General features: G+C 52.0%; 8 protein-coding genes across 8 annotated transcripts; 5 read left to right on the top strand and 3 right to left on the bottom strand.

Moving 5' to 3' along the window:
• Positions 1 to 493: 493 nt before the first annotated feature.
• Positions 494 to 1,913, bottom strand: LAESUDRAFT_741470 (translation initiation factor 3 RNA-binding subunit; the record flags this gene model as incomplete). Its single annotated transcript, XM_040911143.1, has 7 exons — positions 494 to 684; positions 742 to 1,134; positions 1,207 to 1,357; positions 1,425 to 1,595; positions 1,656 to 1,747; positions 1,806 to 1,846; positions 1,900 to 1,913. The coding sequence occupies 7 exons, from the start codon at positions 1,911 to 1,913 to the stop codon at positions 665 to 667; spliced, it is 882 nt and encodes a 293-aa protein (XP_040768146.1). The 3' UTR covers positions 494 to 664.
• A 147-nt stretch (positions 1,914 to 2,060) lies between these two features.
• On the top strand, positions 2,061 to 3,717 carry LAESUDRAFT_424194 (uncharacterized protein). Its single transcript, XM_040902403.1, has 2 exons — positions 2,061 to 2,387; positions 2,450 to 3,717. The coding sequence occupies exon 2, from the start codon at positions 2,475 to 2,477 to the stop codon at positions 3,519 to 3,521; it is 1,047 nt and encodes a 348-aa protein (XP_040768145.1). The 5' UTR covers positions 2,061 to 2,387; positions 2,450 to 2,474; the 3' UTR covers positions 3,522 to 3,717.
• Positions 3,718 to 4,025: 308 nt separating this feature from the next.
• LAESUDRAFT_721767 (uncharacterized protein) lies at positions 4,026 to 4,693 on the top strand. The gene is made up of 4 exons (XM_040908069.1): positions 4,026 to 4,180; positions 4,243 to 4,293; positions 4,350 to 4,440; positions 4,503 to 4,693. The coding sequence occupies exons 1-4, from the start codon at positions 4,112 to 4,114 to the stop codon at positions 4,577 to 4,579; spliced, it is 288 nt and encodes a 95-aa protein (XP_040768144.1). The 5' UTR covers positions 4,026 to 4,111; the 3' UTR covers positions 4,580 to 4,693.
• A 236-nt stretch (positions 4,694 to 4,929) lies between these two features.
• On the top strand, positions 4,930 to 7,233 carry LAESUDRAFT_721763 (uncharacterized protein). Its single transcript, XM_040908068.1, has 3 exons — positions 4,930 to 5,391; positions 5,726 to 6,025; positions 6,075 to 7,233. The coding sequence occupies exons 1-3, from the start codon at positions 5,206 to 5,208 to the stop codon at positions 6,894 to 6,896; spliced, it is 1,308 nt and encodes a 435-aa protein (XP_040768143.1). The 5' UTR covers positions 4,930 to 5,205; the 3' UTR covers positions 6,897 to 7,233.
• A 345-nt stretch (positions 7,234 to 7,578) lies between these two features.
• Positions 7,579 to 8,788, bottom strand: LAESUDRAFT_424143 (uncharacterized protein). The gene is made up of 6 exons (XM_040902402.1): positions 8,602 to 8,788; positions 8,400 to 8,542; positions 8,134 to 8,343; positions 7,952 to 8,070; positions 7,766 to 7,892; positions 7,579 to 7,712 (listed from the first exon to the last, which is right to left on the bottom strand). Coding segments are annotated over exons 1-6 (753 nt in total). The 5' UTR covers positions 8,755 to 8,788; the 3' UTR covers positions 7,579 to 7,711.
• A 3,970-nt stretch (positions 8,789 to 12,758) lies between these two features.
• On the bottom strand, positions 12,759 to 14,525 carry LAESUDRAFT_721757 (benzoquinone reductase). Its single transcript, XM_040908067.1, has 5 exons — positions 14,343 to 14,525; positions 13,882 to 14,291; positions 13,614 to 13,825; positions 13,338 to 13,551; positions 12,759 to 13,178 (listed from the first exon to the last, which is right to left on the bottom strand). Exons 2-5 carry the CDS (start codon positions 14,090 to 14,092, stop codon positions 13,051 to 13,053), a joined length of 765 nt encoding a protein of 254 aa, XP_040768141.1. The 5' UTR covers positions 14,093 to 14,291; positions 14,343 to 14,525; the 3' UTR covers positions 12,759 to 13,050.
• A 1,762-nt stretch (positions 14,526 to 16,287) lies between these two features.
• Positions 16,288 to 17,093, top strand: LAESUDRAFT_721755 (UPF0057-domain-containing protein). Its single transcript, XM_040908066.1, has 5 exons — positions 16,288 to 16,425; positions 16,481 to 16,563; positions 16,632 to 16,656; positions 16,718 to 16,784; positions 16,836 to 17,093. The coding sequence occupies exons 1-5, from the start codon at positions 16,390 to 16,392 to the stop codon at positions 16,925 to 16,927; spliced, it is 303 nt and encodes a 100-aa protein (XP_040768140.1). The 5' UTR covers positions 16,288 to 16,389; the 3' UTR covers positions 16,928 to 17,093.
• Positions 17,094 to 17,655: 562 nt separating this feature from the next.
• On the top strand, positions 17,656 to 21,838 carry LAESUDRAFT_755903 (DNA mismatch repair protein; the record flags this gene model as incomplete). The annotated part of the gene is made up of 24 exons (XM_040912098.1): positions 17,656 to 17,707; positions 17,761 to 18,095; positions 18,149 to 18,373; positions 18,429 to 18,570; positions 18,620 to 18,718; positions 18,782 to 18,963; positions 19,017 to 19,131; positions 19,190 to 19,251; positions 19,307 to 19,414; positions 19,474 to 19,566; positions 19,625 to 19,885; positions 19,947 to 20,121; positions 20,171 to 20,234; positions 20,285 to 20,346; positions 20,401 to 20,496; positions 20,555 to 20,578; positions 20,636 to 20,676; positions 20,728 to 20,895; positions 20,957 to 21,002; positions 21,056 to 21,101; positions 21,150 to 21,325; positions 21,376 to 21,443; positions 21,500 to 21,542; positions 21,594 to 21,838. The coding sequence occupies 24 exons, from the start codon at positions 17,656 to 17,658 to the stop codon at positions 21,836 to 21,838; spliced, it is 2,928 nt and encodes a 975-aa protein (XP_040768139.1).
• Between the last annotated feature and the right edge of the window lie 992 nt (positions 21,839 to 22,830).

Genomic DNA, 22,830 nt, shown 5'->3' with positions numbered 1-22,830 from the left:
CATTTTTCATCGCGACCACTCCCGCTTTTACCTCTGCGAGCCTCGCGCCTTTTGACCCGGGCTGACCGCTACACCCGCGGCCCCGCCGCCTTTCCTTTTGTCCCTTCTTCATACCTACCCTGAGATGCGCCGCACTGTAGCGTACGCCCGAGCCTGTACACCCTCCCTTTTAAACGCCGCACATAGCGCGGGATAGAAATAAATGCCAAAAAAAAAAAAAGCTCGCCCATGGAGGTATACCTGGACATATTGATAGCGACATCGCTCGTGAAGCAACAGCTATTCCACGCAGCGGCTACAATGGCGTTCGCAATAACCGTTGCGGTAAACAGGATGACATTGTCAGTCCAAGGTGACTGGTCAAATTATGGGAGAAGCCATAGATCGAATGAGGGGACTTACAATGAAGGATACGACGCAGTTTGCACCTTGACGAGGATTGAAACATCGCCTGTTACCTTCTCGTACATGATCGTTATGTTGTCAGTAATGCAGACGGGTGAGCAATGCACGAGGCCGCCTCGCAGGTTGTTGGTCCAGATTAGTAATACACAAGATCACAGAATGAATCCGATGAAAACAACGAGCATCTATAATACAGCAACGTTACAAGCAGCAGAACATGACGGATGCGCGGCTGGCATGGCACAGGAAATCCAGGAGCTCATCTCTGCTCCCTCGGTTCTAAAGCAACCCGTCAGCAACCGCTGATCAGCGTAGCAAGGACACAACGACACTTACGTGACCACTGAATGTTCAGAATCAAATTATCATAACCACGCCCATGCATTTTTTCCATCGCCCGCTGCGCGTTCGTGCGCTCCTCAAAGCTGACAAATGCAAAGCCCTTGCCCGCGCCGGTCTCGCGATCCCGTCCGACGTATACCCGCGCAACACGCCCGAACGAGCCAAACAGGTCGCGTAGGTCATTTTCTTGCGTGTCTTCCGAAATATTGGTAACGCGCAGGGTGGGCAAGTCGTCGCGCGAGCCGCCCGGCCGCGACATCGACTCGCCGGGACCCCGAGCGCCGCCGCGCATCCATGGTGGGATATACTTGCCCGTACCGCCGGACGGTACTGCTGCAGCGGGTTCCGCTGCAGTGCCAGTGTCGTCCAACCCGACTGGAGGGGTCTCTAACAGCCGATTCATAAGTGTTCAATCATGGACACGAAATTGGCAAAAGGAAGCGAGAACTATAAGCATACCTCCGCCATCCAGGCCAGGGAGTGAATCCTTGTAGGGACATTTTGCGGTGAAGTGATCACCCTTACATAGTCGACAGACGACCTTGCCAGCACCGGCGCGTACGAGGTTGCTTTTGAGAGTCTGCTCAGCGGACGGCTCGGGCTCCGATGACTGCATAGCAGATAGATGTATCAATGAAGATGTATGTCACCAAGAGATTGTATTAGCAATGACGCACCTTGTTGCCCGGGCTGAGCTTCAGCACGAGGTTCTCACCAACTGTGGTCGTCGCACGATCGGGTCCTGGTTTGCTTCCCTTCTCCTGTCCGAACTTCTGCCACGTCTTGCGCTCAGCAACAGTATGGTCGACGAGCTCCTTCTGCAGAACACGCTTGATTTTGCGTGTGATCTAAACAAGATTATAGAACGTCAGAGTCGAATCCTCGTTGCAGAAAGTTCCGCTGCGCACCTTCACTTTCTTGCCCTCATCGTTGACAGTATACTCCACAGTCGTACGGATGCCATTCTCGTCGACCGTGTCCTCGACCTTGGTGGGCTGTTCTGCATTGCGATCATGGAATATCAGCCATATGCGTCCTTCACAGTTATGTGGACTGACCAAGCTCATCGACGTCGTCCGCCCACGAAGTTTTTGTTTGTCTGTATACAGCATCATGATAATGCGACCCTTCAATATAAGCAAGAGCACTCACGCTCCGCTTGCCATGATGGTAGGAATGAAGGGACCTGTGAAAGAGAGAGGTAGAAGTTATAGCTCGGGAGAATTGTGATGTCCGTGACGGCGAATCACAGATCACATGGAATCACGTGAAGGTGACCTACCGTGACAATTCTGTGGCCAGCTGCTCAATCCGCCACCCCCTCTATCAACATGCCGCTGCGCCGGAACTTCTTGAGGCATGATATATGAAGCCGTGAGGCCTGAAGCTTGAAGCTTGAAGGCCTGAAGCTTGAATGTCTGTTGTGCTACTGCACGAAACGAGCACTCTGCTGTGCAATAGACTTGCAATGCATGGCTCTTGCATTCAAGTTCCCCCAACACGTTGAAAAGCTGCTGGATAACGCACACCAATAATTACGGACGGGTACCGAGTGGAGCAAACCACTACAACAATCATACTCCCCCTCATGCACCATCTTCTACAGAGTGCCGGTGCCTGACAAAAGTCACCTGCCGCTGGTGAGTAATCGACTTCAGTACTTTCGCATAGTGCAAACAGCCCTCTCATATGTGCTCTTCAGCATATCGTATCCAGAAATCGTGCAAATGGATCACTTTGCTCCTCACTCGTCAGCCGGCTTTGAAGGCTACTACTCCCGAACGCAGCTCGAGGACGGCAGCACCCTTGCCATCATCTTCTGCTGGGTCAAACACGCGAGGCTACGCGGCAATCTTGTCTGCGTCTCCTATAACCCTATCGGTGACAGCGACGTCGGCTCATTCCATCATGAATTCTATCCAGACGATTTAGATACTGCAGTGGAGCCTTATGCTGGACAACTGCAGCCCTTCACGCTCAGTGCATCTGGCATTGGCTCTATGAAGGTCGCCGTAACGGAGATTCGGTACACTATTTCCGTCCTAGATCCCCCTCTCTCACTGACGCTCCACCTCACGAACCGCACCGCCTGGTCCGAGACGCAGCCTCTCGAAGGCCCGATGGGGCCCATCATGCTCGTCTCCCGTCTCCTCCCTCTCAATTGGCATGTCTATTCGACCACCAGCGACGCAGAGTATGTCATTACGCATGACGGTATAACGCGCGCAGGCAAAGGCAAGACGCACATTGAGAAGAACTGGGGCAACTCGTTTCCCCCCGGCTGGATCTGGGGCCAGGCATTTGGCGAGGATGGGCGAAGTCTTTCCCTTGCAGGCGGCGCCGCGCTCCCCGGAGTACAAGCGTACCTCATCGGGTATCGCAGCCCTAAATACAAGTGGGACTTCAGGCCACCCGCGACTATCTGCCTTGGACGCCTCTCTCCTTTCATGAATGTCAAGCATGACAGCCGGTCAGGCACCTTTGAGCTAACTGTACAGACACTGCATAAGAAGATATCTATCACGATGAATGCGTTCACAGACACATTCATCCCGTTTCCTGCTCCTCTTCGCGGGGGCCACCAGCCAGGATTCGCCTACGAAAGTTTCAAAGCGGCGGCGCATGTCGAGCTCTTCATGCGCCGCTGGCCATGGCAAGAATGGGCGAGCGTCGAGGCCGGTCCTGTTGGGGTCGCCCCAGATGGCTCGTCGTGTGCTGCTCTAGAGTATGGCGGCGCGTACTTCAGGAAGGCCGCGGAGAGGATCGAAAGCTGATCGTCACGACTGTTATTGCGAGCAATGCATTCCTTCTGGTCGTTGAAGAGCTGTTGAAGCATTGTCGCCCAGATCCCAACGATGGCGGTTTACGGCGGTTTACTATGTGCTCGCATGAGCGTTCCTATCTTCTAATCGCGACCCAGATTGACTGTTACGGGCTTATGCGCGAAACTGTTGACGAACCTGCGCTGAAGGACTTCCTGTGGCATCCTCTATTTGTGTAATTGATGTTCATTAATGGGACTGTACGGTATGCTAGACGTCCGTTTAACTTTCACAGCCTCACATACCTCGCAATTCAGTCGAATTGGGGAACGGAGTACACGTGACACCCATGTACGGATCCGAGGCCTAGCAGCCGGTAGGGTCATATGCCTCCGGTTCCAGTTCAATCTAGGCTTCTGACCGTAGGCATGTATACATTCCGCTGCCTTCGCCCTGGTCTCCTATATAAGCCGGGCCACGGATTTCCCACCTCCCTATATCTTTCTCCTGCACACGACGTTGCATCGACATAACCATCCGCTGATCCTCGGGTCCGTATCTGCTCCTTCACCTTGAACGTATTCTGTATTCCCGTCGTCGACATGTCGGAAGGAAGCGTGGCCTCGATTGAGATCAACGACGCCCTTTTCTGCCCCCACTTCAAGGAGGTTGTGAGTGTCAAAAGTCCATCCTAAGTTACGTGCGCAGGCTGACGGTCTGCCTCCCTTGGTAGTGCTCCGACTGCAATTTCGACGGACGGGAAGAGAACGATACCTTCTTTGGGGTGCGCGGGATCATTTCATTATCGTAGGCATATGACTCATCGGCGCTGATCCACAGTTCGACCCGATTGACCGCGAGGGTATCGAGGCTCCTCAAGTCAGCACGAACAAGGAAGGACAGTACCAATGCAAGAAGCATGGATCTATCTGTAAGTCGCTCGTCAGGCAGTAGGGGTAATAGAGATCGTTGACTCACTTCCGTCGGAATCAGCCTGCAACCAGTGTTTCGGCTGGAAGAAGCAGATATCGCGGGCTAGAACCGCGGCGAAGAAGGCAGGAAAGAAGTGAGCACGAGCGCGTTGCTGTCAGGATGAAGAGGAAGAGGCCTTGTCGCGCCGATGCTTGTACTGTTTGATGTTGTCGCTGTGGGAATACATGCATGTTGTACGAATAGATATCCACCGTTCTGGTATCCTTGGAAGTCGGAGGCTTGTCAGTGGTACGCGAGTAGGATCTCATGTTCTTCACTGTTTCCGATGATGAGCATTGCGCAGGCCATCCTGGACGTTGTGATGGCGGGTCTCACAGGGCGATGTCGTCCAAATGCGTCTGAATATATCAATTGAACGTACACGTGACCGTATCTTGAAATCCCATGCAGTTGAAGAAGCACTGCAATTTAAACATTGTGGCCTCGAGAATGCGCAGTCATCGTCGTTTTGCTACAAGCTGATTGATGCTGAAAGCTCTCGGACCATATATACTGCGTATTTATCAGCATGTGCGCTCTTGACAAGCACGCACAAGACGCACCACTCTGTCGCCTTGATTCGTCAGCGCTGTCGTCGATATCGCAATTTCGCCGCAACCGCGGCTGGCGTCGGCCTGCACTGCAAACGTACATCATCACTATATAAACTACCTTCCTGTCCTTAATCCTCATCATCTTACTGTCTCTTGAACTATTGTCCGCCATGTCGCCCTCTGTACTGAACGGTGTCGCCAAGACCAACGGGCAAGCAGCGGTAAAGCCGCACCTCGACGGCTTCGGCACGCGAGCTATCCATGTGGGCTCCGAGCCCAACCCAGACACCGGGGCTGTGATACCGGCAATCTCGCTGAGCACGACATACAAGCAGGATGGCGTCGGGAATCATAAGGTGTGTTCCTAAAAATATCGAGGCTGGGAGACAGTTGTTGGCAAGCGCTCGTTCTGCGAACGTGGAGATTTGCAAGTTATACGGTGTCAGACTTTCCATCATATGCGATGTGTATTGCAGATATTTCAATGCTTCGTTGCCACTTCGACTAGTTCAGCATCGGTTCAGAGTCACTACCAATGCAGCAGGATGCCAGTTTGCCGTGACACGGCTCTGATCCCCTTGCCGCTCTAACCCCCTTTGAGCCTCTGAGGTTATCGAGATCTTAAACCATATCTACGCTCGTGGCAGGACAACTGGTTAATCATGATACTGACATGTTTAAATGGCTTAGGGTTTCGAATACTCCCGCTCCGGCAACCCAAACCGCAATGCACTAGAAGCCACACTTGGGTCGTTAGAATCAGGCGGTGCCCATGCGCTTGCTTTTGCGTCGGGATCGTCTACGACCGCCACTGTATTACAATCCCTCGGTCCGAATGCCCACGTCATCAGCGTGAACGACGTATATGGTGGCACATTCCGATATATGTCTCGCGTTGCAAAGGAGAATCAGGGTCTTGAAACAACGTTTGTCGACCTAGAGAATGCAGATGATGCCACCATACTGGCGGCATTTAGACCTAATACCAAGGTTTGTTAAATGCTTTATGCATGATGCGACGGTACTGACGATGTATTAGCTAATATGGATAGAGTCTCCGACAAATCCCACTCTGCGCCTCATAGACATCCCTCGCATAGTCTCATTGGCACGCTCCACGCCCATCTCACCCCTCGTCCTCGTTGACAACACCTTCCTGTCCCCCTTCTACTCCTCGCCTCTCCTGCAGGGTGCAGATATCGTCATGCACAGCCTCACCAAGTACGTCAACGGGCATTCGGACGTCGTCATGGGCGCACTCATCCTTCCCGAACACCACTCCGCAGTCCTCGCGAAACTTCGCTTCCTCCAGAATGCGATTGGCGCTATACCGAGCCCATACGACTGCTGGCTCGCGCAGCGCGGCGCCAAGACGCTGCACCTTCGTATGAAGGCACACGGTGTCAACGCGCTTGCAGTCGCGCACGCGCTGCAGCGCTCGCCGTATGTCGAGGAGGTTATCTATCCTGGGCTTGCGACGCACCCCCGGAATGAGCTTGCATATCGCTCGCTCTCGCCACACGCACGCAGGTTCGTGGATGACTATGTCAGCAGCCACGACGAGGACGGCGGCTTCCCCTACGGCGGGATGATCTCGTTCCGTATACGTGGCGGCGCGGAGGAGGCCAACCGGTTCCTCACCGCGACGCGCCTGTTCACGCTCGCAGAGTCGCTCGGCGGCGTGGAGAGTCTCGCCGAGCTGCCTGCGCTAATGACGCACGGCAGTATTCCGCCCGCAGAGCGCGCACTGCTAGGTATTGGAGACAACTTGATACGTTTGTCTGTCGGCGTGGAGGAGGCGGAGGACCTTGTCGCAGATGTAGAGCAGGCTCTGCGGATTGCTGTAAGTGCTTCGAAGTAGGCATGGCTTTCTACAGTCTTGTACTCTATCCCTCGATACTGAAATAGCAGGTGTATACCCAAGGTGTAGCGTACGGGATATTAATCGTGCATGTTGGAATCATTTACTCGCGCGTACATACGCCAGTGCATACATGGGGGGAGCACTCAGCTCTATTCACTGAACGGCTATCACTACTGTAAGGTTAGAGGTTTTGCAGTAATGATATTTATACTGCGCTTCAAGAATAATATCTTCGCTGCTTGCACTCAGCTTTAGTAGACAGCTTGTAATCATCTTGATACTCAGCCTTCATATCTTCCCAATGGCTCTCGATAATTGAGACGTTAACACTCCCTTTTTTCTCTGTTGACCCCTGGACACCTGGAGATGAGGGCCTTGAGACGATGATCAATAAACACTTCTGAAAGTGTGCAATATCACAGGTGCACAAGAATATCGCAAAGTATCGCACATTCTCAAATTGCGGGCTCACCAGCACAAGAACAGAGCCATTTGTCCGGTAAGGCCTATCAAAGTATGTAGTGCCAGTAGTTGTCTATCTGGTTAGCCTGGATACGGATCAGTTGATCGTGCACTGATCGGAAGGATGAAGTTCAATCGTTGCAATCCGGCCTGTGTAAGTCAGGCATCTCGCTCTTAAACACAAACAGCACTCCGAATCGCACACGGATTCGAGACATTTATGCGAATTAAGTTCAATTTCCAAATCCATCTCCATGACACTTGTACGGAATCGGTTACACAGGCGAAACCACGTTGCTACACATTGTACAGCGACAAGAGAAACGCGCGAAGCCAGAAATTCTGGAAGATCTTTTCTATCATTTGGTGAATGTTGCTTTGCGACGACATTGATAGATACTTACCACTTGCGAGTGAGTTGATTGAGAGGAATGATCCTGACATTGTCCTCCGCACGGTCGCCAAGCTTGTCGATGATGGCATCCCTCAAAGTCGCATATATTGCTTCGTTCAGCACCATGTCCTGCGTGTCTGGAAGACAAATGACCATGGAGTCAGCAGCAGAGAGCACACTTGAAGGCGAGACATACTGCATCGGAACGGAACCGGGTCGGCACCGAAGCGGAAGAAGAGCACATCACCGTCAAATCCGGACGCCTGGTAGCGGTAGGCCCCAAAGCGCCACTTCACGTTCGAGCCACTATCGCCGCTGCAAAATGGAACGGCAGAGTGAGGAGAAATGCATCGCATGGAGAGTTGAAGCGGGACGTACACACACACGCCGGTCTGGAAGTCGGCTGTGGTGTCCTTCCAGGACTTCGACTTGAACAGCGTGTATGCTTCCTCCATGTCAGGACGCTTGAAAGCATAGATCATCGCCTTGAACGTCTCGACAAGCGTCGGAGTGAGGAACGCCTCCATGATCGAGATAATCGCCTTGTCGACCGAGCCATATCTATTTGCATTGTCGATATCGATGAAGCTGGTAGCAAAAAGAGCGTCAGTGTCGGCTCATCGGCCGTCCGAGTGCGTGCACACCTGAAGCTCTCCACAATCCAGCCGATGTTCTCGAGCGTGTTTCTGTAAACTCCGTACCACTTTGCGACCTGATCCTCCTTGAACCGGTCGTACTGCGCGCTCGCCGCCAACTGCGCGAAGAGCGACGAGTTGATTACATCGGACTGCGCAGGGTAAATTTCTAGCTCGACTCGCAGGATATTGCGCGCGGCAGGCAACTCACTCTCTGCTGCTCGGACAAGTTGCCGACGAACAAGATCACGGAGCTGCCGACGACTGCAGCCGTGTCGTCCTCTGCAGCAGCAGTCGAGGGCGGAGGCGGGATGGAGAGCTTGACGTTGCGGACGAAATTCTGGCGGTCTTTCAGAGTAGTCATGTTGAAGCTTAAGCTGGACTGGCGAAGCGTGAAGCGTTGAACGAGATGAGTGAGGATTACAGACTTGTCTCACTGAGGCTTTTGTAGCTAGCAGTGTCGCCCGTTCGGCGGGGGAACATAATTTTTGTCATAAGGAGCAATGAACACTTGTTTTGACGCATCAGAAGGACCCTAATTACACGAGGCGGAGAGCGACCAGGAGCTGCCATACTGCCAGAGACGTATGCATGGATGTTCAAAGCCATTGTTCAGCATAGGCGTGTTCCACCGTATTCTCCACAGCCGACCCTTTCACGATAATGGCTTGACCGTGACAGTTCAACGGAATGCCATCGTAACGACATTTTGCGAGTGTCGCTGCAGAAATTGAGAGTCATCGGGTCAGCTCCATCTTCGACTGAGGAAAAGGATATTGCTGTGGATTTATTTTTCGTTCTATGCTTTGCGATTCCCAATGGGGTTTAGTATTACTAGAGGAACCTTCCTTGGCTAGCGAGGGCAGGCATACGGGGATAACTGGGGGATAGTGCAAACATGAGGACTTTCCTGGATGACAGAAGGAAGGAAGGAGAAGATTGTACAGCGGCTTCGATCCCAATTAGACTTCAGGCCTTCAAGCAGGTCCCATATTCCTCGACGTGCCTGTGTCACGACGGAGAGCAAATTGCGGCGGGGATTCCGTACCGATCCTGAATGCAGTGTGGCCTTCGTCCACTACTCAGAAGCGACAAGAACTTACCCAGAGGAATATCGAGTATTGCACACAGCTCAGATGGGATGCAAAAGGGCACAGTTGAGACACTGACCACGTAGTATCGGCGTAGCTAATAGTGCCTCCTGGTCAAAGTTAATGCCACACTGATGTGATGCTGTAATTGAACGCAGCGTTTGATGTCACCGGCTGATTTCTCACGGTCGCGTATCAACATATGCATTAGTAACAACTTTGGGACCCGAACAATCGTTGGCCTTATGATGTGTTTGCAACCATATGTAGCTCCAGAATATATACACCGGCTAATGAAGAGTGTATTCCATGCATCAAGCTGTGACAGTGCCAGCCAGCGGCGGTCGGAGAAACGTCGTCTCCGAGAACAGCAGCAATGGAATCGAGTGACCTTGGCTATTATAGGTACGTTCAGTCTGAATTGGTTGATTTCAAACCTGTTATTCGCATGTTCAGGGAGTCTGTTATCAGTCATCGAACGAAAGGTCGAAGCGTATATGCATGTGAGGCTATTCTGTCAGCATCATTCATGTTTCAAAGCAGCAGTCGGTGATGATTGTAGGCCCAGGTATGAATGAAATTGTAAATTCGCGCAGAGCGGACGTGACAAACGTCCTGGCAATGCCGATCAAGTGTTCAGGCTCCTGGCTAGAAGCATTGTCACTGCTTGACGAAGACACCACTGTTCAACTGGATACTTTAAAAGCAGCCGGGCCGGTAAACACTCAAAATCAGCCAAGAACTCATACACAATCAAATATGCAGTACACTTTTCATTACCTATAGGTTCTGAAATACGAAGTATTCCAATAGCCGACGTGAAGGCTCATCATTGCTATCATTCATCGGATACCGGCAAGCTCTCTTCCAAATTGTGTTCTATGAGGACGCCCCCGCCTACAGGGCCAATTGGGAAGAATGACAGTATTAGCTGCCCTCAAAGAACCATGAAAATTCCAATCGACCGTTCTCCTTGTAACGTATTCTTCACCGCATACTGACGCAGAGGCTCTAGAACGCATCTCTGTCAATTGGCGGAGCGCATGTTCCATGCATCAAGCACATGATGGTGCCGAGCAACGGTGATCGGAGAAAGGTGACTGCGGATGTCGGCGCCGAGAGCATTCATTAGCAAGTCCGTCCCGAAAAAGAGAGCGGCCAGAGTGCAGAGACTGTACGACCGCATATCAGTTCGACGTTATTGTAGAGAGGGTTGATGTATGCGACGCACTCGATGCATTCATTCAACTACGGGTAGCCGTCAGCATCCGAAAGAAGGTCCGATCGACAGTGCACAGCGTCGAGACAGTAGTAACCCTCCTGTTGGAGGAGGAACCGCAGCATTTCCTCCCAGTGGTTCTGTCCGGTGCATAGGTCAACTCGCAGACACGTTCGATGGAATCGACGTTGAAAGCACAGGAAGATTTAATCGGACAGAAAACTTGAAACAAAGCCTTCGAGTGCATGGCTGGAACCACGGTTGGTAGGGAAAGACGTTAATGAATAATAAAGCAGGGATTTATTTAGGCCTTTTGGTGCGCCAAAAAAAATGATGTCTTTGCGTGAATGAACACTTCCATTTGCTTTCATACCTCACAACTGATCACTGTAGGTACATTTAGTCTGAGGAGTTAGCTGATTATTAACCTCAATCTGCTAGTTCAGAGAGTGCCATATGATAACTCGTGATCGAACCAAGGGCCGCATTGTATGCGCATTGCACACGCAGTTAGACTATTCTAGTGGCAGCATCGTCCATGCTTCAATGCAGCCGGCAGCGACGGCGGGTCGCGGTGAGCGATTTACCGAATGATTGAAATTGAAAATTCGCGGCAATGAAATGCGCTGTGACACTGCCGGTTGTGATTCCATGCATCAAGCAAGAGTGCGAAGGCGTCTGCCTTTGGGAAAAAGAAATCTCCGAAAACAGGGTCAATGGAATGAAGTAACATAACCCTCTGTTGAGACCCTCGGCGTTGGTAATCACGAGTGTTGGCTTCCTCTCCTGACATTTAAAATGACAGTGCGCTGATTATTAACTAATCAGATCTTGACTGTGCGTAACGAACATTTGCAAAGCATGTAGACTGCTGTCCACCATGTCTCAAGTTTTTAGAGATATCACCTCTAGTACGATGCTCACGATGCATTCGACAGGAAGATGCTGTGCACTCCATGCTGTTCCTGTGTCGGCTGGGTCGTGACCTCGTTGTCAAATTTTGCTTTCTGTCACAGACACGTTTCACAGCCTCTGACGAGAGCGCGGCAGGAGCATCTCGACGGCGACGACCAAAACAGGCAGCGTGGACGACCTGATGCTCACTGCAAGGCTGGAGAATGAGACATCACGGAGTCGTCACGGGCATTCCCTTGGCGTCCGTGCGTTGTAAGCGGCTGGTGCCGACTCAGAAGGGCAAGAGCTCCTAAACGACAGTGTGATACTGAGCTCGAAGCACTGTGTTTCATTCTTCCAAATCGCCGTTGCAGTGTTCGTCCTCTCTCGCCTGCGGTGCGCACTATGCTCATGATGATGATGAATCGACAGCCCCGTCGAAGACGACCGGCATGATCTATCAAGTGGTTCAGACGTAAGTCGACGCAAGCGAAGTGGACCGCCGCCCGTGATTATTCCGCTCTGGGAGGGGTAGTGTTGTATCACAAGCAATGGCTGCATAGCGTATATAGTGCAGTAGCTGTATCGGTAAATTACCCCTTACATAGCAGAAGCAGCAGCGGGCGCCAGCCACGTCGCGCGCAGTAGTGCCATGAGATCAAGATGCACTCCAAAAACAACTCCGAGGGATAATTGCAGCGGTGCAGAATGACGGACTGTCGCACGGCAAGGATACATCCCCATTCTCGGCATTCAATTCCCCTCACATGTTCAATCATTTTGTGGCGCGCAAGCTCCTCTCAACCTCCTTGTTTGATTTCTGTGATCGAAGCTTGTCTACTGGATGTTGTCACGAAAATATGGTGAGAAATAGCGAAGCAACTCGACAAGGTGTTGGTGTACCAGTCTTGAGATTCACTGACGCGTTGTGCAGATGAGGTGGCTTGAGTGCAAAATTTTAATTGCCTCAGGCTTCGTGTGCGGAGTGCGGCGTAGAGTCACATCAAGGACATGATCAAACAGCACCAGCAAGCAAGCTAGCAACCTAGCGTGACGGGGCGCGTCTGGTGGGCGCGTCTGCAGGACAAAGTCACGAGACCCACATGAAGTCGCGTCGCGTCGCGTCACGCGTCTGTGGCTGCAATGATGTCCGTATGACATCGTCTCCGTGTCGTAGCTAAATAGATATACCCGCGTACGTAACTGGCTATAAACTAGTCCGCTCTTATCATGTCAGGCCTGCGCAGTCATTGTGTAGATGGCGCCGCAGCACGGCGAGGCAGTGTTATGCAATACAGCAGGGCAGAGCAGAGAGTATCCCGCATGTCCCTTACACCACCAACGATCATGCAGAAGAAAATGGATATATGTCGGGCCAATAATTATCGATACACATAGGGCTGCACAACCCTCAAGGTAGTGTCAAAGAGCATCCTTCAACGTCCACGCCCGCCGCTCAGAACTTGACCTTCGACAGGACGCTGTAGAAGTGTTGACCCTGGATCTTGGCGACCTCGAGCTCGAGCGCAGTCGGCTGGCGAGAGCCGTCCGCGCCGGCAAAGGTGCCTGCGCCCCATGGAGAGCCTGTGAGAGGGTATGTTAGCGTAATGTCCGGTAGGTGACAGACGAACAATTAGAGAAGAGAGGATATATGCGCGCATCTTGCGTGAAAAGCACGCTAACATGCGCTTCATATGGCAGCAGGCCACACAAGAAGTGTGTTAGACAGGGCGAGACACTCACCACCGCGGACCTCGTCGAGGTTGGACAACTGGGCAAAAGTCTTGCTGTAGCCGAGAGGGACGAAGATGATGCCATGGTGGGTGAACGTCGATAGCATGCTCAGCGCCGTCACCTCCTGTCCTCCGCCTGGCGTGCCAGTAGACACGAACACGGACGCGTACTTGCCCGCGAGCGCGCCCGACGCCCAGAGCCCACCCGTCGCATCCCAGAACGCCTATATGCGCGCGCATAAGTCAGCATAGAGCGCACATACGCAGGAACAAGACGGCGGCGAACCTTGAACTGGGCGGGCATGTTGCCGTACCGCGTGGGGACACCGAAGATGAACCCGTCAAAGTTGGGGAGGTCCGTCGGCGCGATGATGGGGTAGGCAGGCTTCGCGGGCGCGTGCATCTTCTCGAGGATGTCCTGCGAGAGGGTCTCGGAAACCTGGTAGATTGTCGCAGAGCCGCCGGCCGACTGGACGCCACTCTTCACGGACTCGGCCACTGTACGAGAGGGAGATTAGTGCATGCGGCAAGAGATGGAGGACAGAAGGGCTCACCCTTGGCGATGTGGCCGTACATGGAGTAGATGACAATGGCGATTCTTGGGGAAGACATGGTTTCAGTGACAGTAGCGGTGGAAGCGGGGGCTTGGGTGGGAGCGGTGGAGGACTGGGTGGGCTTTATATCCTTCTCGGCCGGCTTGCTCGTGTTTGGGGTCCTGTCGTCGTCGGAGAGCTGGTTCTTGGTGCGTTTGCGGGGGAAGCACATCCAACACTCGGATAATGGTGAGGGAAGAATGCCGGGGGGTCGCGCTGCTCGAGTCTATATGCATCGATCGAGCGCCTACGGCGAGCGGGCGACGAGGGAGGATCTTGCCAAATGCGCGCATGCCTCCTGTTCAGAAGACCAGGGCAGGAAGCATTTTCTCGAACGGCAACGAATATTGCTTGAACACACGGCGATGCTTCTAGCTCTCTGATCAATTAAAGGTGTCCTCGAGGGCTCCCGATGGACGGACCTTTCCTTCCTAGACGCGTACGAGTGAAAACGTTCACCGTACGCGCAAACTCAATCTCCCCGTCCCCCGTCCACCGCAGCTCACATCCAGAACGAATTTGCAAGACAGCACAATGCCCAGGTGGGCACAGTCAGCGGCGTCAGCAGAATTAGACGGTGAGGCAAGAGTTCGATGGGGGCAGAGTGGCGCCAAGAACGCAATGACGAAGTCCGGCGGGAGATCGCTGCCTAAACAGGAAATCATGATGCGCTCGCTGTCCCGATTTGGCACAAAACGCCCTCGCTCTCCTGGCGTGATCCCCCAATCTGTACGCTCTCTCCCGCGGCCGCGGGCTGGGTCCCCGGCCCATCGATGCTTCTCCGCAGCCGACGCGAATTTCTTGCCTCTTTTCGTATGCCTTCGCTGCTCGCATCCTTTATGCGCCATCCATGTCCGCGAAAATCAACCTTCTGCTCAAATGGGCAGCGTCGTCTCAGACATGCTGCACGGCGCTCGCTACGATACATCCACCTAACGCGCATATGGTCGTTGTTTCTCACCGCGTACGCCCGAAGTGCGTTCGCGAAGAGACTCCAAACATTGGGCGACCTGACTTCTTCCAGCTGGAAGGGGCAGTTTCGTCTTACGGTCCGCGTTTGTCTTGCTAAGGAATCGATGCTCTGACACAACGCTTATGAGTCAGGGATGACAAAGCTCCTCGTTCGCTCCATCGGCGTTCGGTGAGCATGCAGGCTGCAACGCTCCAAGCGGGGGTTCCTGTAAAACGTACTTAAGGTTTCCTGATCCACCCTTTATGGGCGCGCACTATGCTCCGCGAACGTTCGCACTGAGATCCTCCCATCCATTCAAGAGCTCAAAACGTTTATGTTACCCGAACAGTCAACCCACGCACTGACGGTCGCACATCTGCAGCAAGATAAAGAGCGATGCTTCAGACATCCTTGAATCCATCTATTTATGTCACTTTTTTCTGGCTCATGCGTTGCGCATGCCTGCGCTATTCCAGAGGCCGGCCGTGCTACATGAGGTTGACAAGTCGCTTTTCACCCTGGCAGCTTCCCTCAGGCTGCATCCCATAGAGAAACGTTCGTGAAGGCTTGTCTACCTCCTACTGATAGGACAGCGTGGATTCCTAATACGTCTGTCTTCTGCTCACGTTCGATGGCGTAACCAGTAGCGTCATGTCACGCTATACATTCACCTTGTAATCGTGGGCACCGGCGGCTGTTCGCTCTCTGCGCGCGCGCGCTGCAGCTTAGGAATATGGTGTGGCCTCGCAAGCCCGAGGATATGTCCCCTTCTCGTCCACGGAGATAACATCGCATACAACACATCCAATGTCCCCGTATATGATTCCCCCCCATCGACATGCTGGGTAGGAATGCAAAACAACAGTTGACTTTCATTCTCGATTGGAGGCCAACCGACGGGTTACGAAGGCCACTCCGCCAGATGGATCCAACGCGTGCAGACACTCATGCCGTGAACCAGTATTTTCATTAAATGCGGCAGGATTCTGTTACACGCAGTGAAGTCAGATGTCGGAGCTCGATGTCGTCTGTCCGTAAAACACTTCTTTCTGTGGATTCTGTCATCCATGTACGACGCTTTGACTTTGCAGTGGCAATCGCTAACACTCCGGTACACTCTAATTCCTTCACATGGCTACACATGATGACGGATCCATGTTGCTCTTCAATGAGGATCCGAGGTCTCCAACTGCGCTGTCGAGCTTTATACCTCCTGACCTCCGTCCCTCAGAGAAGTAGGTATTTTGTTGTCTGCCTTAGGGGAGAGACAAACTGTCGAGTGGGGTACTCTTCTCCAAACGACATCCATAAGTGGCTGTGACATATGAGTACAAACCGAACTGGATTGTACCGGTTCGCTGCGCCTACGTCATCGATCACCGCCTCGCAGCAGGGTTGCCGCGGAGCCTCCCCACGCCTCTCACCCATAAACCACACCAACCCGCATCCCAACTAACTGTACACTACTCTTTCCATCCTCACGTTCAACGTTCAACGTTTATACCACTGAATCCACCATGCCAATTCGAGGCTCGGATATCTGTCTGATCCTGGTGCGCGTACTTCGAGGATAGCGATCGCGAGCGGTTCAGCTGAATATGGCGATAGGTGACCATCCTTTGCCCGCCTGTCGCGGTGTTCTTCATGTCGGGTTGCAGCTGCGACCTGCTCATCAACGTCTGTCTGACGATGTGAGTGATACTCGCCACCCAAGCATGGGATTGTCTTGTCGTACAGTATGTTGACTTTTATGCTGCAGCTTGGGTTATATTCCGGGACATATTGTACGTGCTAATGTGAATCACCAGACGGATGGGGTCTGACGAGCACCTCGTTTGTATCTAGCATGCGTTCTGGCTGATATACAAGAAGATGAAGGCAGAGGAGCGCTACGGCCGTGGCGGCTTCCAATGTGCGTCCTGTTCGTCTCTTTTCCGAATTCACATTTCTGACAACCGCGTAGACGTTGGCAACGGCCACTATGAGCCCTTATACAATGCGCCCGCTGGTGCTCCTCCTGCCGGCTATGGCGCCACCGGTGGCAGCTACGCGTGAAGCAAGTTGGCATTTCACGGTACACTAGGATCGTTACAGTAAAGCACTGCGTACTCTCTCGGATTCCTGCTCTGCAAATGCTGTGCTGCGACTATTATGACTTGTTGAATATATATATTCGCATGAAGGGCATATGACCGCGTGTGCAAACATGAGTATAGTAATTCTGCACGATATGTAAGAACGAGACGATCCAACGATACTGTTGATATGTGTCTGCCGTGACAAACCTCTATGCCATAGAAAGATGGGCATCGAAGTAATATAGGAAGAAGGATGAGAACATCCACATTGCTTTCGCACCATGTATCCCTATCAGAAGCTGCGGTGGGTTGCCGCTGCGTCTGTACACTAAAGGTGCGGTTCTAATCCGAACAAAAAGCTGAAATACTCGGATTCTTAGGAGGTGAGACGAAGTTCAGGAAATATCAAACACCAGCAATAGAAAGAAACGTATAGATGAGTATTGGTCGACGTCAACAATGGCAAGGAGGAGGTAGACGAGAAAGCCGCCAAGAAAATATGCAGGGCAATCTGGGCGGCGCTTGAAAACGCGACACGCCTCAGACGCGTCTCATAACAGTGCGACGCGATCGATGACGCGTTTCTGTCTCATCAAAGTAGTCTTTGTCTGCTGCTGTATTCTACCAGCATTCTTTTGTCCTCGAAGGCACCCAACTGACCTCACTGAAAGGTCTACAGGGGATTTTGCAGACCAGCTCGACAGCATGGCGCTGATGTATGGCGGCAAGGAGAAGGAGAAGGAAGATTATGACATTGGTATGCGTATACGGCGCTCTCGCTACGAGCAACTCACTGATGGCTACGTCCAGATACCGCGTCGCATCCAGGATTCATCAGCTTTTTTGCCAAGCTGCCTCCCAAGTCCCCAGAAACCGGCACACTGCGACTTTTCGCCCGCGGCGACTATTACTCTGCTCATGGCCCCGACGCGTTATATGTCGCGACGCATTTCTACCGCACCAACACGGTGATCAAGTACCTGGGCTCCGGAGGGCGCGCAGGCCTCCCGAGTGTGACGATGAACCCGGGCCAGGCGAAGAGTTTCTTGAGGGAGGCGCTGACTGCCCGCCAGCTCCGAGTGGAGATATGGGAACCGGAGGCGGGGCAGGGGAAGAAGGCGACGAGGTTTAAGCTGGACAAAGAGGTAAGTCATGGACTGTCTTTCTATGACGGTTGCTGCATATATGCGCTTTTTAGGCGTCTCCGGGCAATTTGCAAGCTGTAGAAGATCTCTTATTTGGCCATACGGATATCCTCTCCGCTCCTGTTGTCATGGCCATCAGGATCGCGTCTACACCCGCCGCCATTGCAGCTTCTTCCAAGGCAAAGACAAAGAGCGTAGGCGTCGCCTTTGCCGATACGAGCACACGCGAGATCGGCGTTGCCGACTTTGTTGATAATGACCTGTTCTCCAATGTTGAGGTGCGCAAGAATGAACAGTGTTTGTCTGCAGTTCTGCTGATGGACGGTCATGTAGACTCTCATCATCCAACTTTCTGTCAAGGAGGCACTGATACCGACGGGAACGGCAACTGGGACTACCGAGCGCGACTTCGAGCTGAAGAAGCTGAAGGAGGTCCTAGATCGCTGTGGGGTTGTCATTACCGAGCGTAAACCGAGTATGTTAACCTTTCCACATAATTCTTGTCTGCTGACCGTACTGCATAGGTGAATTCACCACAAAGAATATCAAGGACGACATCGTCAGACTGCTGAAACCAAGTTCCATACCCTCGTCTTCGAACGTCGATGCTGCACAGGTAATACGTGAGTCGTGACCGATCGGCGAAGTGGGCGTTATATGACGATGTTCGCATCTATCGCACGCAGCCGAGCTCTCGCTCCCTATTGCTCCTGCCGCACTGTCCGCGTTGGTCTCCTACCTTTCACTGCTTTCAGATCCATCTAGTCATGGCGCATATACTCTCCACATGCACGACCTGTCCCAGTTTATGAAGCTCGACGCTAGTGCCCTTCGTGCGCTCAACCTTACTGAGGGCTCGGGTAACATTGTAGGCCTTCCTGCGGCGGCAGCATCGATGAAAACTACTGATATCGTGTATAGGGATCTAATAAGAACACTTCTCTCTTCGGTCTGTTGAACAAGGGCAAGACAGCTCAAGGTTCGCGCCTACTTGGCAGCTGGCTGAAGCAGCCGTTGGTCAACCTTCATGAAATCCGTTAGTGCTGGATCGCGAACATTATCCGTATATTGCTCTGAATCCGGACTTCCTACAGATAAGCGGCAGAACCTCGTGGAAATCTTCGTTGACGATTCAAATGCACGGAGAACACTGCAGGTCAATCCTTCTCTCATCATTGCATTGCTGCAATCGTATGAATCTTGCTTCATAGGATGAGTATCTCAAGATGATGCCTGACATGCATCGCATATGTAAACGGTTCCAGAAGGGCGTCGCGTCTTTGGAAGACGTCGTTCGGGTATATCAAGCCATATTGAAGGTAACTTTTGTAGCGCTCTTGTCCTAACGTCCATTTGACCGATGCAATTGCATGTTTAGCTTGAAGGCCTCATCACTACTCTTGAAAGCCTCGAGATTGTCCATGACGATATTAAAGAGCTATTGGAAGAGCTCTATCTCGCGAAACTACGAGTATGTATTCGATTGATACCTAATGCCATCTCTCATGACAGCTCCTCGCCTTCTCTAGGAATATGATGCCAACCTTGCGAAGTTCGCCGAGATGGTACAGCATACGCTGGACCTCGATGAGCTCGAGAACCACAATTTCGTCATCAAGCCGGACTACGACTCTCGTCTCCGAGTTCTTGCCGACAAGCTGAAAGAGATCCGCGACGGCCTAGATGAGGAGCATCAAGACGTTGGCCATGCGCTGGACCTCGACTTGGACAAGAAGTTGCACCTGGAGAACTCGCCAACATATGGATACTGTTTCCGCCTGACAAAAAGCGTAAGCGGGTTCACGGCGAAGGAGCCCAATGTTTTCTTAGGCGCTTGCTGCTGTATTACAGGATTCTAAGAGAATCGAGAACAAGGAGAACAAGTACCCACAGCTGGGTACAAACAAGAGCGGCACCTACTTTACCACTGGGACTTTGAAGGAGCTGGCGACGGAATACCAAGAAACCACGGAGTTGTACTCGAAGACGCAGAATGGCCTTGTCAAGGAGGTCGTCAATATTGCTTGTAGGTTCTTTAACGTATATTATATACTGGTGTGCCAATGACTTGACAGCAACCTACACGCCTGTTTTGGAATCTTGGAACAATGTCCTGGCTCATCTCGACGTGATCATCAGGTGCGTTGGATGCGTTCCGCCAAGTGACGTCTCATGTATGATTTAAGCAGCTTCGCTCATGTCGCCGTGAATGCACCAGAGGCGTATGTCAAGCCCAAGATGCTGGAAAAAGGTGAGCTCTCTCTACGCATCATGTCGTTGGATGACTCGTAGACCCGCAACACAGGCTCGGGCAGCCTGGTTCTCAGAGAAGCACGCCACCCATGTCTTGAGGTCCAAGATGACATGAGCTTCATTCCCAATGACATAGAGATGATTAAGAGTGAGAACGCTCTTTCTTCTCAGTGAAGCTACACTTGCTGACCGCGCTTCGCTGATAGATGACAGCGAATTCCAGATTATCAGTAAGCGTGACCCAGCTAGTGCGATTCCGAATGCAAGACATTGACAAACTCGTCCAGCTGGCCCTAACATGGGCGGCAAGAGCACATACATTCGGCAGGTATAACGTTCGTTGTCTCATGTCATCCGGCCAACTCAGAAGCACACACAGGCTGGAGTGATCGCACTCATGGCTCAAATAGGCAGTTTTGTTCCGTGTTCAGAGGCCAGTATACCGGTATTCGACTCGATCCTCTGTCGTGTGGGTGCTGGAGATAGTCAGCTCAAAGGCATATCGACATTCATGGCCGAGATGCTCGAGACGGCTACCATTCTACGCGTGCGTTCTGCTGTCATTCTGCTTCGTCCGGCGCTTGTGATGACGAAGGGCCTTTTGCCAGTCTGCTTCGAAGGACTCGCTGATTATCATCGACGAACTTGGACGAGGTGGGGCACTTGGAGGAGTTCCGATTAGAACACTGTCTGACTGTGTCATCCAGGGACGTCGACGTATGATGGATTTGGTCTGGCATGGGCCATCTCAGAGTAGGTTTACCCTGAAATATTACATGATGCGTGCTAAAGAAAGCGCAGACACATCGCCTCCGAGATTCACGCCTTCTGTCTCTTCGCGACTCACTTCCACGAGCTAACGGCCCTTGACCAAGAGATTTCACACGTCAAGAATCTGCACGTTGTCGCGCACGTCTCCAAGTCAGAAGAGGCTGACCGTGATCGTGATATCACCTTATTATACAAAGTGGAACCTGGTAGGTTATGCTTCTAATCGACTTGACATATGGTCTCAACATGTTGCTAGGCGTGTGCGACCAAAGCTTCGGTATCCATGTTGCTGAACTGGCCAATTTCCCGGAAAATGTAGTCAAGGTACGTGCTTCAGCTTGTCTCTCACGGCTCTTCGTGACTGATAACTTATTTGGCAGCTGGCGAAACGCAAAGCTGACGAATTGGAAGATTTCAACCAAGGTAAGGTCGAGTCGCAGCAGTGTCTTGATGCGCCTGACATGTGCGCTATAGAAGGTAACGACAGTGAGCCCCAGTTACCCGCAGAGGTGGTCGAGGAGGGAACGAAGATTATCGAAGAACTTTTGCGAACTTGGGCATCAATGCCTCCAGACCATGATGGTGAAGACGTCACAATGGCCGAAGAGGATGAGCCTTCTCCTGCAGCGCAACTAGAGCAACTCAAGAGATGCGTCGAGCAATTCCGGCCACAGATCGAAGCGAATGCTTGGGTTCAAAGTATACTGGCTTCATTGTGAACTGGAAACATCAACGAGGACATTGTTTTTCTCCACAAAAGCCGAGCCCGTCGATACTGTCGCTGTGCGTTCTTTTCATCATCATTGCTGCTATTCTATGCTCTGTGTCATCGCTCTGTAGTATTTATGATGATCCACATGAACCGTGCGCGTGAGAGGCAGCGTCGATGCAAACTCCCACCTGGAATCAAGCTTGGACATCATATATACTAAACATCCAGAATGTCATACGTACATCCAAGTTGAGGACGATATTAATATATGGTTCTATGGATATTCCTCAGCCATTTTATAACGGAAGCCGGAGCCTGACTCAAAACATGAACGCATTGATACTTGATCTGAAAATATAGAGAGAGCATCCATTGCAATTGTAAATAGCGACTAGTATCACGACGAAAGGACGGATGCTGGCGGGTCTTGGGCCCAGAAATACGTGGGTCGAGGCCCGACAACACTGACTATTGTCGCCTGCGGAGGCGCATCAGCCCACCTGCCAATTTCGAAAGAATGATTCGTTGTTCGAAAATCCATGTCCTTTACTGGAGCTCCACGTCGTATAAAGCGTTCTGCTCTTGTTCGGATGGTCGTCGAAGTTTGGCGCCAAAAAGAAGGCGAGTTGAGGTCCCTCACGGAAGATTCTGGGGCATCGGAAAATCACAGTCGCACACATTTATTACTCTGTTACAGACAGACCATTCACGCGACATACAACTCATGAGCGAAAACTCCGCCTCATAAGCTACAAACGTATGCGGCAGAATCGCCATCTGGATAGTCGAGTCAGAGATCATCGAGCACGGGTGAACTGAACCATGAACAAGTTATATTATCGATTTGTGGGATCAAACGTACCATAGTGACAAAAGCTTCGGTAGTGTTGAATTGAGCAATCCCGCCGTTCCAGTATGTGAGGATACCTGGTAATCATTCCGCAGTGCTCAATGTGTACATGACGAGCTTCGATTGTTCACGTTTGATGACATACCGTC

The sequence above is a fragment of the Laetiporus sulphureus genome, assembly GCF_001632365.1.
Source record: "Laetiporus sulphureus 93-53 unplaced genomic scaffold LAESUscaffold_5, whole genome shotgun sequence".
Lineage (NCBI taxonomy): Eukaryota > Fungi > Basidiomycota > Agaricomycetes > Polyporales > Laetiporaceae > Laetiporus > Laetiporus sulphureus.
This window is presented reverse-complemented; position numbering and strand designations above follow the sequence as displayed.